This window comes from Rhinoraja longicauda, chromosome 39, assembly GCF_053455715.1.
Source record: "Rhinoraja longicauda isolate Sanriku21f chromosome 39, sRhiLon1.1, whole genome shotgun sequence".
NCBI lineage: Eukaryota > Metazoa > Chordata > Chondrichthyes > Rajiformes > Arhynchobatidae > Rhinoraja > Rhinoraja longicauda.
Window position 1 is genome coordinate 3,226,981 of NC_135991.1, and position 12,500 is coordinate 3,239,480.

A 12,500-nucleotide genomic window follows, 5' to 3' on the forward strand; every position below is an offset into this window, starting at 1 on the left:
AGCGTGGATTTCCTTCGGTGCTTCCGATGGGCTGAGTGTTGCTATTCTACTCCCCTGTCTTGTGGTCTAATGGTTACACGGGTAGGGGGGGGGGGGCAGAACGCAGCGTTGAAGGGGCAACGACCCGAGGCCTGAGGCCGAGGAAGTACTGAGTTGTGGACTGCAGGGAGTGACTGAGAAAGACTATATCGTCTCTCTCCTGACAGACCAGTTGATTCGGGAGAGGACGAAGTGTACCAGAGGCGCAGGACACACGTCCGGTGGGCACACGCGCCGAGCACGGCTCGCCTCTGGTCGAGACAGAGACGAGGCAGTCCCCTCACAGACGGCTGCTACCCCCAACACCGGCAGGTAGGAGATAAGAGATAGAACACACCACCAACGCAGCCCTGCACCCATTCACACGCTAATCCCACCGCCCCGCTCCCTCCCCACGGCCCTGTATCCCCCCGCACTAAACCCACCACCCCGTCCCCTCCCCACGGCCCTGTATCCCCCCCGCACTAATCCCACCGCCCCGCCCTCTCCCCACGGCCCTGTATCCCCCCGCACTAATCCCACCGCCCCGCTCCCCCTCCCACTGCCCTGTATCCCCCCGCACTAATCCCACCGCCCCGCTGCCCTTCCCACGGCCCTGTATCCCCCCCGCACTAATACCACTGTCCATTTATCTACCCCAAGCGCTATTTCTACCCCAGTGCTCGCGCTCTCTCTCTCCACAATTCGTCCCTACCATAATCCACCGCCCCCGCGCACTCACTAAGGCCTCAGATCCGCCCCCACACTAATCCAACTGACCCGCTCTCATCCCACAGTCCTGTATCGATCCGAGTTGATGGGTGGTGTACGTAGTTAGGCCAGAGTTGTTTGTTTGTGGTAGTGAAGAAGTGTTCTCTTTCAGTCACCCCCTCGTTATCACACGCAGGTCGGAAACCAACCTTCAAAATCCAGTGCCTATCCCGACAAGAAAGCAAAGATGATATTCCTATCCCCGGAACGTATCAGCAACAAAGTCTGACCCGTCGTTCTCTGTCAAAGCAGGTAAACCTGCCGCATTGATGAGTTGGGACAGTATGAGAGGGGAGGAAATGAGCGTGGGGAGGGGAGGAGGAATCGTAGGAAGGGGAGTGAGAGGAGAAGGGGGGTGAGAAGGAGAGTGGACGGCGTGAGGGAAATGGAAAAGGAAAGGCGAGGACCGGAAGGGAGGTTGGGGAAGGCGAAGTGGGGGTGGGGTTACTGAAAGTATGAAGGGGGAGGAGGATGAGGGGGAAGTGTAGAAGGAAGAAGGCAATGTGGGGGACGGGGGGATGACACGTGGGATAGGGGAATAATGGTGAGGGGAGAGGCGCAGCGGAAGAAGGGAGTGCGAAGGAGAGGGGAAGTGGTACGGGAGGCGGCTGGGGGAGGACGAAGGGGAGAGAGCGTGAAGATAAGGGGCAGGGATATGGAGAATGGGCGGGTAAGGGAAGGTGGAATAACGGAAGGGAGCGGAGGAGGATGGGAAACGGGGAGCGACAGATTCGGAAAGGGAAGCAAAATGGTGATGGGAAGCGGAGTGGGAATGACGAAGTGGCGGGGTAGGAGGGTGTGGATTGGGATGAAGGGGAAGTGGGGGGCAGGGTAGTGTAGGGAAAAGGGAGAGGGACAGGGAACGGAAGGAGGCAGGGGATGGTGGCGAGGGGAAGGGATCGGAGGAGAAGCGAGTAAAGGAGAGGACAGGAAAGGGAGGCGATGGGAGAGGGAAAAGGGAAGGGGGAGGGGAAAGTGGTGTGGAGGGGGGAGGGGAAAGTGAGAGTCAGGGGGATGACATGAAGAAGGGGAGATTATACGGGAGTGTGGGGTAATTGGGAGGGGGAGGAGGGGAAGGGGAGGGCACGGTGTAGGGTACCAAGTATGTTGGAGTTTCCAGATCCGGATCTGATCCCCCTTTCTCTCTCTCTCTCCCTGTCGTTGCCCCCAGGGCTTCGCCCCGGCGGCGGGATCGGCCTATGCCTGGGCTGCCCCCCAATCCCGCGGGCGCCTCCTCTACGCCCCCCTCATCTTGGTGCAGCCAGACGGCCAGTGGGGCAAGGGAGGGGAGGAGCGAACGCCGGGGCACCAATCGTACCCTACCGACGGATGGCCCGGGGCGGACGAGCACCCCAACCGAGCCTACGCCACCCTTAGGGTGCCGCCGCCCCCCACGGGGATCTGTGGGGGTCAGCGAGGGAGCGCCGACAGTCTGGTAGAGGCGGTGAGTCGCGGAGGTGGAGGGGGGAGGGTGAAACATAGAAACACAGAAAATAGGTGCAGGAGGAGGCCATTTGGGCCATCGAGGCAGCACCGCCATTCAATGTGATCGTGGCGGATCATCCACAATCAGTGCCCCGTTCCTGCCTTCTTCCCATATCGCTTGATTCCGCTAACCCTCGAGCTCGATCTAACTCCCTTTTGAGTGCATCCAGTGAATCGGCCTCCACTGCCTTCAGAGGCAGCGAATTCCACAGATTCACAACTCTCTGGGTGAAAAGATTTTTCTCATCTCAGTTCCAAGTGGCCTACCCCTTATTCTTAAACATTGGCCCCTGGTTCTGGACTTCACCAACATTGGAAACATGTTTCCTGCATCTATCTTGTCAAATCCCTTAACAATGTTATATGTATTATAAGATCCCCTCTCGTCCTGAATCGTGAGGGAGAGGGGGGAGCGGAATAGGGTGAACAGGGGGGAGAATGAGGGAAGGTTGGGGAGAGAGGGGTCAATGACGGAAAGCGAGCGAGGGTGGGTGGAGGAGAGGTTGACGGGGACGAGGGGACCGAGGGTTTGAGAGGGAAGAGGGAGGAGGAGAGGGGAGTAGGAGAGAGGGGGAGGGGGGAGGAGAGGGAGAACTGGGATGACCGAGTAAAGGTGGAAATGGGGACTGTAATTTAGTTTAGTTTAGAGATACAGCGCGGAAATAGGCCATTCGGTCCACCGAATCCGCACCGACCAGCGATCTCCGCACAGTAACACTGTCCTACACACACAACGGGCAATTTACACACACACCAAGGCAATTACATACATACCTGGGCGTCTTTGGAGTGTAGGAGAAAACCGAACATCTCGGAGAAAACCTACGCGGTGAGAGCGTACAAACTCCGACCAGACATCACCCGTGATTGGGATCTAACCCGTGTGTCCGGTACTGCAAGCGCCGAAACGCAGCAACTCAACCGTTGTTCCACCGCGGCTGCATTTTCAACCATGCAGTGTGGGACGTTGCGGGGTGAGGGGGGGGGGTGAGGGGGCAAAAAGGCAAGTCCCAACCACCCGTCTCCTACAATGTCTCACCCTGTGTCACCGCACCTCAGGGGAAGGGGGTATGGGTGGAGTTGCACAACAAGGAGACGAGTGGGGAAGGGAAGAGGGAAGAGGGTGTGAAGAGGGAGAGCGATGGAGGAAAAGGGTGCCTCGCACCCTCTCGCATCCTACAATATCCCATTCTACATGCAGCGTAGGTTCACTAGGTTAATTCCCGGAATGGCGGGAATGTCATATGTTGAAAGACTCGAGGGACTAGGCTTGTAAACACTGGAATTTAGAAGGATGAGAGGGGACCTTATCGAAACGTATAAGTTTATTAAAGGATTGGTCGCGTTAGAGGCAGGAAACATGTTCCCACTGTTGGGGGAGTCCAGAACAAGGAGCCATTGTTTAAGAATAAGGGGTAGGCCATTTAGAACTGAGATGAGGAAAAACTTTTTCAGTCAGAGAGTTGTGAATCTGTGGAATTCTCTGCCTCAGAAGGCAGTGGGAGGCCAATTCTCTGAATGCATTCAAGAGAGAGCTAGATAGAGCTCTTAAGGATAGCGGAGTCAGGGGGTATGGGGAGAAGGCAGGAGCGGGGTACTGATTGAGAATGATCAGCCATGATCACATTGAATGGCGGTGCGCACAGGCTCGAAGGTCCGAATGACCTCCTGCTGCACCTATTGTCTATTGTCTATGTGATCCCCTCTTCAGGAAGAGGGGAGAGTAGAAGGGAGGGGTGAGATGGTGGTCGGGTGGGAGCGGAGGGACAGAAGGACGAGGGGAGGGGATAAAGGGGAAGGAGGAAAGGAGAGTAAGGGAGAGGTGAAGAAGGGGGGGAGGGCGAGGGGGCGGAGCAGAAAGGGTGTGAGATGTACGGCGAACTGCGCGGGAGGGGAGGGCGTTAGGATTAGGAGTGAGGGTGCGCATCAGGGAAGTGGGGGAGCGCGGAGAGGAGGTAGGAAGCCTGTTGTCTCCCCCACATCTTCTAATACCCCAGCTAATCTAATCTCCCTCTCCCCTTTCCCTCTTCCCCTTCTCTCTCCCCCCTCCCTTACCCGTCCTCTATCTCGACTTACCCTCCTCCCTATCCTTCTCCCTCTTGCCTCTCCCTTCCACCTCTCTCCCTCATTCGAACTCCTTCCTTCCCCATCTCTCCTCTCGCTCTCTCTCTCCCCCCGTCCTTTCTTTCACTGCCCTCTCTCGCCCCATCTCCCCCCTCCCTCACCCTCTCCTTCTCTCTCTTCCTTTCCACCCAGGTTCTGATCTCAGAGGGCCTGGCGCTCTACGCCCGGGATCCCAGGTTCGTGGCTCTGGCCAAGCGGGAGATCGCCGAAGCCTGTCACATGACGGTGGGGGAGATGGAGAGAGCGGCCAGCGACCTGCTAGGGCGTGGAGGGGCAACAGCGGTGGTCGGGAGTCCCTGCCACCAAGACTGGCCACCCCCTTATAGCGACGAGGAACCCTCTCCCGGTGGGCCCGAAGAGGAGCTACGGGACGAAATGATCTGTGTGTCCTCCTTCTGAACCCCCCCCCCCGCAATAATAATCCAGAAAACCACCCCTCCCCCGTTCCCACCTTCTCCAGGTCCCCTACCTCTCCCCTCCACTCCTCTCTTCCTTCCATTCCTTCCTTACTCCCTTCCCCCTCTTCCCTCGTCCCCTATCCAGAAACCACTTCCGCTCATTTCCCCCACCCTCCCCATTCCCCCTTCTCTCCCTTCATCCCCATTTTATTCCCCATCCCTCCTTTTCCCCTCTCCACCTGTCACGCTCTCCTCCGTCTCCCTTCTCCCCCCCCTCCATGTCCCTCACCATTTCTCTCCTCTCCTCACAGTTTCCCCCTTTCTCTCCCCTTCCTCATACCTCCCCCTTCCTCCCAATTCTCGCAATTTCTCCTCTCCCTTCCCTTTTCACACCCTCGCCATTTCTCTCGTCCCATCCCTTCTCCACCTCCCCCTCCCCTCCACACCGTCCCATTTCCTCGACTTCTCCATTCCCCTCTTTCCCACCAATCCCTTCCCCTCCCCTTACCTCACCCACCTTCTCATCCCTCATTTACCCAACATACTCCTAGCCCTCCGCACCTCTGTTCTCCCGCCCCCTCTCCCACACATTCCCTCCCCTTTCGCAACCCCTCCTTCCCCTATCTCCCACTCTCACCCTCCTCGCTCCCCTTTCCCCATCTGTCCCACCCAACTCATTTTATTTGCACCTTTCCCACCCCTCACCCCATTGTCCCACCGTTCCACCGGAAACGGTTCCTGGCACACCAGTTGGTGTTAGATTGTTGTTATTATTGTCTCGTATACCGAGATAGAATGTGTGCATTATCCAGTGAAATCATACCATACATGAGTACAATCTAACGCATGTAAGTACAACATGCGGTGCAGAGTGAAAAATACCTGAGTGCAGAATATATACCGAACAGCCAAAACATCATGACCACTGTCAGGCGAAGTGAATAACATTGATTTTCTTGTTACAATGGCACCTGTCATGGAGTGGGGTATATTAGGCAGCAATGCACAGTCAGTTCTAGAAGTCGATGTGTTGTATGCAGGAGAAATGGGCAGGAGTAAAGACCTGAGCGACTTTGACAAGTGCCAAATTGTTATGGCCAGACTAGTGGGTCAGAGCATCGCTGAAACGGCAAGGCTTGTGGGGTGCTCCCGGTTAGCAGTGGTGAGTACCTACCGACAGTGGTCCGAGGAGGACAAACCATAAACCGGCGACAGGGTGTTGGGTGCCCAAGGCTCATCGATGTGCGAGGGCATCGAAGGCTATCTCGTCTGGTCCGAACCGACAGAAGGTCTACTGTGGCACAAGTCACAGAAAAATTTAATGGTGGTCACGGGAGGAATGTGCTACAAAACACAGTGAATCGCACCCTGCTGCGTATGGGGCTGCACATGGAGGATCAACAGCAGATTAGGGGTGGTCATAATGTTTTGGCTCATCAGTTCATTATGTTTTGGCTGATCGGTGTAGTGTTATAACGTTATAGAATAAGTGCACATTAAATAAAAAGTACGGGGCCAAGAATGCGTTAGGTTGAAAAATATTGAATTCTTCCTAGCGTATGGGAGGAACGTTCGTTCCGCATTTTAGCTTTAGGTTTATTATTGTCACGTGTACCGAGCTATAATAAATAGCTTTGTTTTCATACTGTCCAAACAGATCAGATAATACCATACGTAAATATAATCAGTTAAAATTCATCTCTCAACGGGAAGATACAGGGTGCAGAATACAGTTCTCATCATTGTAGTGCACCAGTTCGAGATACTTAGTCCAATATCCGCAATGAGGGGGAGGTAAATCGGACAGAACACTAGCTAATGGAAGGACAGTTCAGAAGCCTAATAACGGAAGTGGAGAAGCTATTCCTGAGTCCGGTGGTGCGCGCTTTCAAGCGGGACGGGAACGGGGAGAAGAAGGAATAACCGGGGTGGAACAGGGACATGCCTTTGATTATGTCGGCTTCTTTTCCCGAGGCAGAATGGAGTGTAGATGAAGTCGATGGTGGGTAGTCTGGTCGGTGTGTGTGACAGACTGCGCTATATCCACAACCCTCTGCGATTTATTGTGGTCTTCGGCAGAGGTGTAATCTCATTCGCTCCTGTGCGTTCCAGTTGCCAAATCAGGCTGTGATGGAATCAGTCAATGTGCTCTCCACCGCACACATGTAGAAGTCAGTCATAGAGCGATACAGTAAGGGACCAGGTCCTTCGGCCCAACTTGCCCAAATGGGCCAACATGTCCCAGCTACACTAGTCCCTCATGCGCGCATTTGGTCCATAATCCCTTCAAACATGTTCTATCAATGTACCTATCTAACTCCAACATTTTCTCCACCTCCAACGGGATCCCACGACTGGCCACATCTTCCCATCTCCACCCCTTTTCTGCGTTCCGCGGAAATCGTTCCCTCCGAGGCTCCCTAATCAACTCGTCCCTTCCCACCAAAATCACCGGCTCCCCAGGTACTTTCCTCTGCAACCGCAGGAGATGCAACACCTGTCCCTTAAACCACCCCCCCTTCGACTCCAACGAAGGACCTAAGCAGTCAGAAGTTCACTTGCACCTCCTCCAACCTCATCTACTGTATCCGCTGTTCCAGGTGTCAATTTCTTTACATCGGCGATACCAATCGCAGGCTCAGCGATCGTTTCGCTGAACACGTCCGCTCCATCCGTCTTAACTTACTTCATTTCCCGGTAGCTCAGCACTTCAACTCCCCCTCCCATTTCCAATCTGACCTTTCTGTCATAGGCCTCCTCCATTGTCAGAATCACGCCCAGCGCAAATTGGAGGAACAACATATCATATTTCGCATGGGTAGTTTACACCCCAGCGGTATGATCATTGACGTCACTAACTTCAGATAGCCCTTGCTTTCCCTCTCTATCCCCTCCCCTTTCCCAGTTCTCCAGCTGGTCTTACTGTCTCCGACTACATTCTATCTTTGTCCCACCCCCTCCCCTGACATCAGTCTGAAGAAGGGTCTCGACCCGAAAAGTCACCCATTCCTTCTCTCCAGAGATGCTGCCTTTCCCGCTGTGTTACCCCAGCATTTTGTGTCTACGTATCTAACTGTTTAAATCTATCTCAACCTCCTCCTCTGGCAGCTTGTTCCATACACCCATAACCCTCTATGTGAAAATACACCCTTTGTGTGTAAAGTTCGAGCGAGCTTGGGAGGAAACCGAAGATCTCGGAGAAAACCCACGCAGATCACGGGGACAATGTATAAACTCCATACAGACAGCAACCGCAGTCGGGATCGAACCCGGGTCTCTGGCGCTGCATTCGATGTAAGGCAGCAATTCTACCGCTGCGCCACCGTGAACGTCCATGGAATCAATGAATGGACGGATGGTTATTGTGATGGTTTGGGCAACGTCCACAACTTTCTGTATTTTTTTTGCCGTCGCGGATGGACGCTTGGACAGGGACGTGGGTAGATAGGTTTGGGGGAGATGGGCCAAACGCGGGAAGGTGGTACTATCTCAGATACTATCGTCTTGGTCGGCTGGGGCGGTAGCCGTGTGACTGTGGAGCCCAGGAGCTTGAAGATGTGGACTCTCGCCATGCATATCCGTCGACGAAGACATGGACACTTGACCTTTTACAGTCAACAAGCAGTCCCGTGGGTTTACTGACATCATGATTCACGGAGTTAAAGACCCAGGCCTTTTGTGACTGGATTCTCCCGTTGAAAATAAATGTTGCTTTTGGTATCTGAGTGCCGTGAGTGGCAAATGGTGGAAGACATGTTTGTCCAGAGTATGTACTCTTGCCGGGCGTTCATCGGTTCATTGGTCATCGGACCAGAAATAGACAACTCGGCACATCAAGCCCACACCGCAATTCCATCATGGTTGATCGACCAATCCTTCTCAAACCCCTTCTTCTGCCTTCCTCTCGTCACCTTTCACGCCCTTCCTAATCAAAAACCATTCAATCCCACATTAAAAATCCCCAATGACTTGGCCACCAATGAATTCCACAGATTCACCACATTCCGGCTAAATAAAATTCTCCTCCTCTCCTTTCGGTCGGTACTTTCGGTAATTCTGTGGCTCTGGCCTCTGGTCCTCGAATCTCCCACTACTGCAAACCACCTCTCCACATCCACTCTATCCAGGGTTTTCACTTCGGTAAGTTTCAATGAGATGCCCCTCATACTTCTAAACTTCAACGAATACAGGCCCAGAGTCGTCAAATGGTCCTCATACGTTAACCCAATCATCCGCAGGATAATTCTCTTAAACCTCCTGTGGACCCTCCCCAACGCCAGCACATTGGGGAGTGGCAAGTGGACCACAACTGCTCACTATACTACAAATGCGGTCGGACCATTGCCTTAAAAACCTCCAGCATCACATCTCTATTTTTATGTCTGTGGTATCCCTCTCTGCCTCTCTGGATCATAGAGACATAGAAAGCATAGCAAATGGGTGAATATATATATATATATATATTTCATCAGTGAGGGTTGCATTGGTGGGGTGATTTCGCGAGGATCTGATCGTTGTGGGTCGGTGCTAAGGCGACTATTGAAACGCCCGATGATCCGCGGTTCCGACGGCCGAGATGCGGACCGTTCCTTGCAACGTTCGAATAACGGATCGCCCCAAACCCTTTGTTGCGTCACTCGTGCTGAGAACCAATCGGCGTTCTCTTTGCCTTTGTCTACACATTCCAGGCCAACGGGTGGATCGCTGGCAGCCAATCACAGCGCGGCCAGGCTGAATGTGACGTTCCATCGGGCGGGGTATAAAATAGCGCGTTCGGCGAATGCGACACATTGTCCGGAGCTGCGAGACCAGAAGGAAGATCATGGTGGGTGCTCCCGGGGCTGGGTGGGGGCGTCGGCTCAAAGCGATCGTGGTACGGCGGCCGGGTAATGTTAGCAAATGGAAGCGTTTTCCCTTGTCTTCACCTGGGATCAAGGGTGGTGTTGGTGGTGGTGGTGGAGGAATCCGCGGCGCTTTCCTGCCTCCGGGAGAGTGTGAATCGTGATGGACAAAGCGGTAGGCGACAGTACTAAGAGGAAGAAAACGGGTAGGAGAGACTAATACTCGTCAGCGATGGTGAAACACACGCGCGACTGGTTGCCAGGAACACGATCAAAGCGCGAAGGGGTCTTTGTTATAGGATTTAGACTTTGGAGATACAGTGTGGAAACAGGACCCTCGGCCCAGAGAGTCCACGCCGACCAGCGGTTACCCCGTGCCCAAGCACTGTTCTAAAAAACTAGGGACAAACCGGAGAAAACCCATCCGGTTCACAGGGAGAATGTTCAGGTCTCTGGCGCCGTGAGGCAGCAAATCCACCGCTGCGCCACTGTGCTCATCTATCAATGGGAGAGTTGTGGGGTGGATGATCGTAGTGCTCCACTTCCCCTTCCATGAAAGACGTTGCGTGGGGAATGCGGATTCTGGGCAGATAGTTCCAAAATCACCCTCCAAGCTGCGCGGTCCCGGGAGAAGGGGAATGCGATCCGGCCCGCGCGGCGCACGCCAGCCTTCGACTATCGAAATTAACCGTGCTTCCACTCTCGCCACCTCCCCCCACTCTCTACAGCGTGAGTGTCTATCCATCCACATCGGCCAGGCCGGAGTGCAAGTCGGTAACGCTTGCTGGGAGCTATATTGCCTGGAGCACGGGATCCAGCCGGATGGACAGATGCCCAGCGACAAGACCATTGGAGGCGGAGACGACTCCTTCAACACCTTCTTCAGCGAGACGGGGGCCGGCAAGCATGTCCCGCGGGCCGTGTTCATCGACCTGGAGCCCACGGTGATCGGTAAGATGGGAGAGGGTTGAGTGCTGGTATGTTCGCCGTTGGCTCAATCCCTCCTCGTGATCAGACGGGTGGGGTCTGAGCGGCGCTGATTAATACTCGTTTTCTGCTCCCCTCCGACCGCAGATGAGGTACGGACCGGCACCTACAGGCAGCTCTTCCACCCTGAGCAGCTCATCACCGGCAAGGAGGACGCGGCCAATAACTACGCCCGGGGCCACTGCTCAATCGGCAAGGAGATCGTGGATCTGGTGCTGGATCGCATCCGGAAGCTGGTAGGTTGTGGAACTGCTCACAACATAGTCATCCGGTCATAAAGAATAGGAATAGAATTCGGCCATTCGGCCCATTAAGTCTACCCCGCCATTCAAACATGACTGATCTATCGCTCTCCCCTAACCCCATTCCCCTGCCTTCTCCACATAACCACTGACTCATCTACTAATCAAGAATCCATCTATGTCAGCCTTAAAACTGTCCACTAACTTGCCTCCACACCATTCAGTGGCAAAGAATTCCACAGATTCACCAACCTCTGACTATACAAATTTCTCCTCATCTCCTTTCAGTAAGAACGCCCTATTATTTTGGTGCTATGACCTCTGGTACTAGACTCACCCAGAAGTGGAAACATCCTTTCCACCTCCACTCTATCCAAGCCTTTCACTATTCAGTATGTTTCCAGGAGGTCCCCCCTCATTCTTCTAAACTCCTGCGTGTACAGGCACAATGCGTACAACAGCTCATCATAGTTTAACCTACTAATTCCTCTGATCATTCTTGGAAACCTCCTCTGGACCCACTCCAGAGCCAGCACATCCTTCCTCAGATATGGTGCCTAAAATTGCTCACAATATTCGAAATGCGTCCTAACCAGCGCATTAAAGAACCTCAACATTACATTCCTGTTTTTAATTCAAGCCCTCTTGAAATCAATGACGGTTGAAATAACAACCGTCTCCAACCGACCTCGCGCTCCCGGGGCTCCCGCTCATCGTCTCTTCCAACCTTAACATTGTCCCCTCTTTCTCTGCTCACAGGCCGACCAGTGCACCGGATTGCAGGGATTCCTCATCTTCCACAGTTTCGGCGGCGGCACCGGCTCGGGTTTCACCTCTCTCCTCATGGAGAGACTCTCCGTGGACTACGGCAAGAAATCCAAGCTGGAGCTTTCCATCTACCCGGCGCCGCAGATCTCCACCGCCGTGGTCGAGCCCTACAACGCGGTGCTGGTTACCCACTGCACCCTGGAGCACTCAGACTGCTCCTTCATGCTGGACAACGAGGCCATTTACGACGTGTGCCGGCGGAACCTGGACATCGAGCGGCCCACCTATACCAACCTCAACCGCCTGATGGCGCAGATCGTGTCGTCCATCACCGCCTCGCTGCGCTTCGACGGCGCCCTCAACGTGGACCTGCTCGAGTTCCAGACCAACCTGGTCCCCTACCCGCGCATCCACTTCCCGCTGGTGACCTACGCGCCCCTGATCTCGGCCGAGAAAGCTTACCACGAGCAACTCTCCGTGTCAGAGATCACCAACTCCTGCTTCGAGCCGGCCAACCAGATGCTCAAGTGCGACCCCCGCCAGGGCAAGTACATGGCGTGCTGCATGATGTATCGCGGGGACGTGGTGCCCAAGGACGTCAACGCCGCCATCGCCACCATCAAGACCAAGCGCTCCATCCAGTTCGTGGACTGGTGTCCGACCGGTTTCAAGGTAGGTGGGGATTGTTGACCGAAACCTGCGCCATACATGGGTCTCTCACTGGGATGTGAAGTCTGCTGCAGACGGTTCTCGACTGTCGAGACCAGGAGAGGTTCTTTCCAAACCGAGACCCGGTGTTCTGAACATCCAGCCGTCACCTGGAACCATTGAAGTTTCTCGGAGACTCCTGCCCAATGATAAACACA

General features: G+C 54.4%; 2 protein-coding genes across 5 annotated transcripts in view; one reads left to right on the forward strand and one right to left on the reverse strand.

The window, feature by feature from the left end:
- Nucleotides 1–1,737, reverse strand: part of LOC144611277 (tubulin alpha chain-like) — a 5,450-nt gene extending 3,713 nt beyond the window's left edge. The window contains exon 1 of one of the 3 annotated variants that reach the window (XM_078430320.1): nt 1,674–1,737. The gene's annotated coding sequence lies outside the window, so the exon portion shown is untranslated. Of the gene's footprint in view, nt 1–268; nt 290–1,670 lie in introns of those variants that run through there. The other 2 variants (XM_078430319.1, XM_078430322.1) reach the window with 2 other exon arrangements.
- Nucleotides 1,738–4,421: 2,684 nt separating this feature from the next.
- The window catches only part of LOC144611275 (tubulin alpha chain-like), an 8,977-nt gene continuing 898 nt past the window's right edge, over nt 4,422–12,500 (forward strand). Inside the window, exons 1-4 of one of the 2 annotated variants that reach the window (XM_078430318.1) lie at nt 4,422–4,451; nt 10,366–10,588; nt 10,712–10,860; nt 11,626–12,306. In XM_078430318.1, the coding sequence (XP_078286444.1) occupies nt 10,468–10,588; nt 10,712–10,860; nt 11,626–12,306 (951 nt within the window). In that variant the 5' untranslated portion in view covers nt 4,422–4,451; nt 10,366–10,467. Of the gene's footprint in view, nt 4,452–7,022; nt 7,035–10,365; nt 10,589–10,711; nt 10,861–11,625; nt 12,307–12,500 lie in introns of those variants that run through there. The other variant, XM_078430317.1, reaches the window with a different exon arrangement.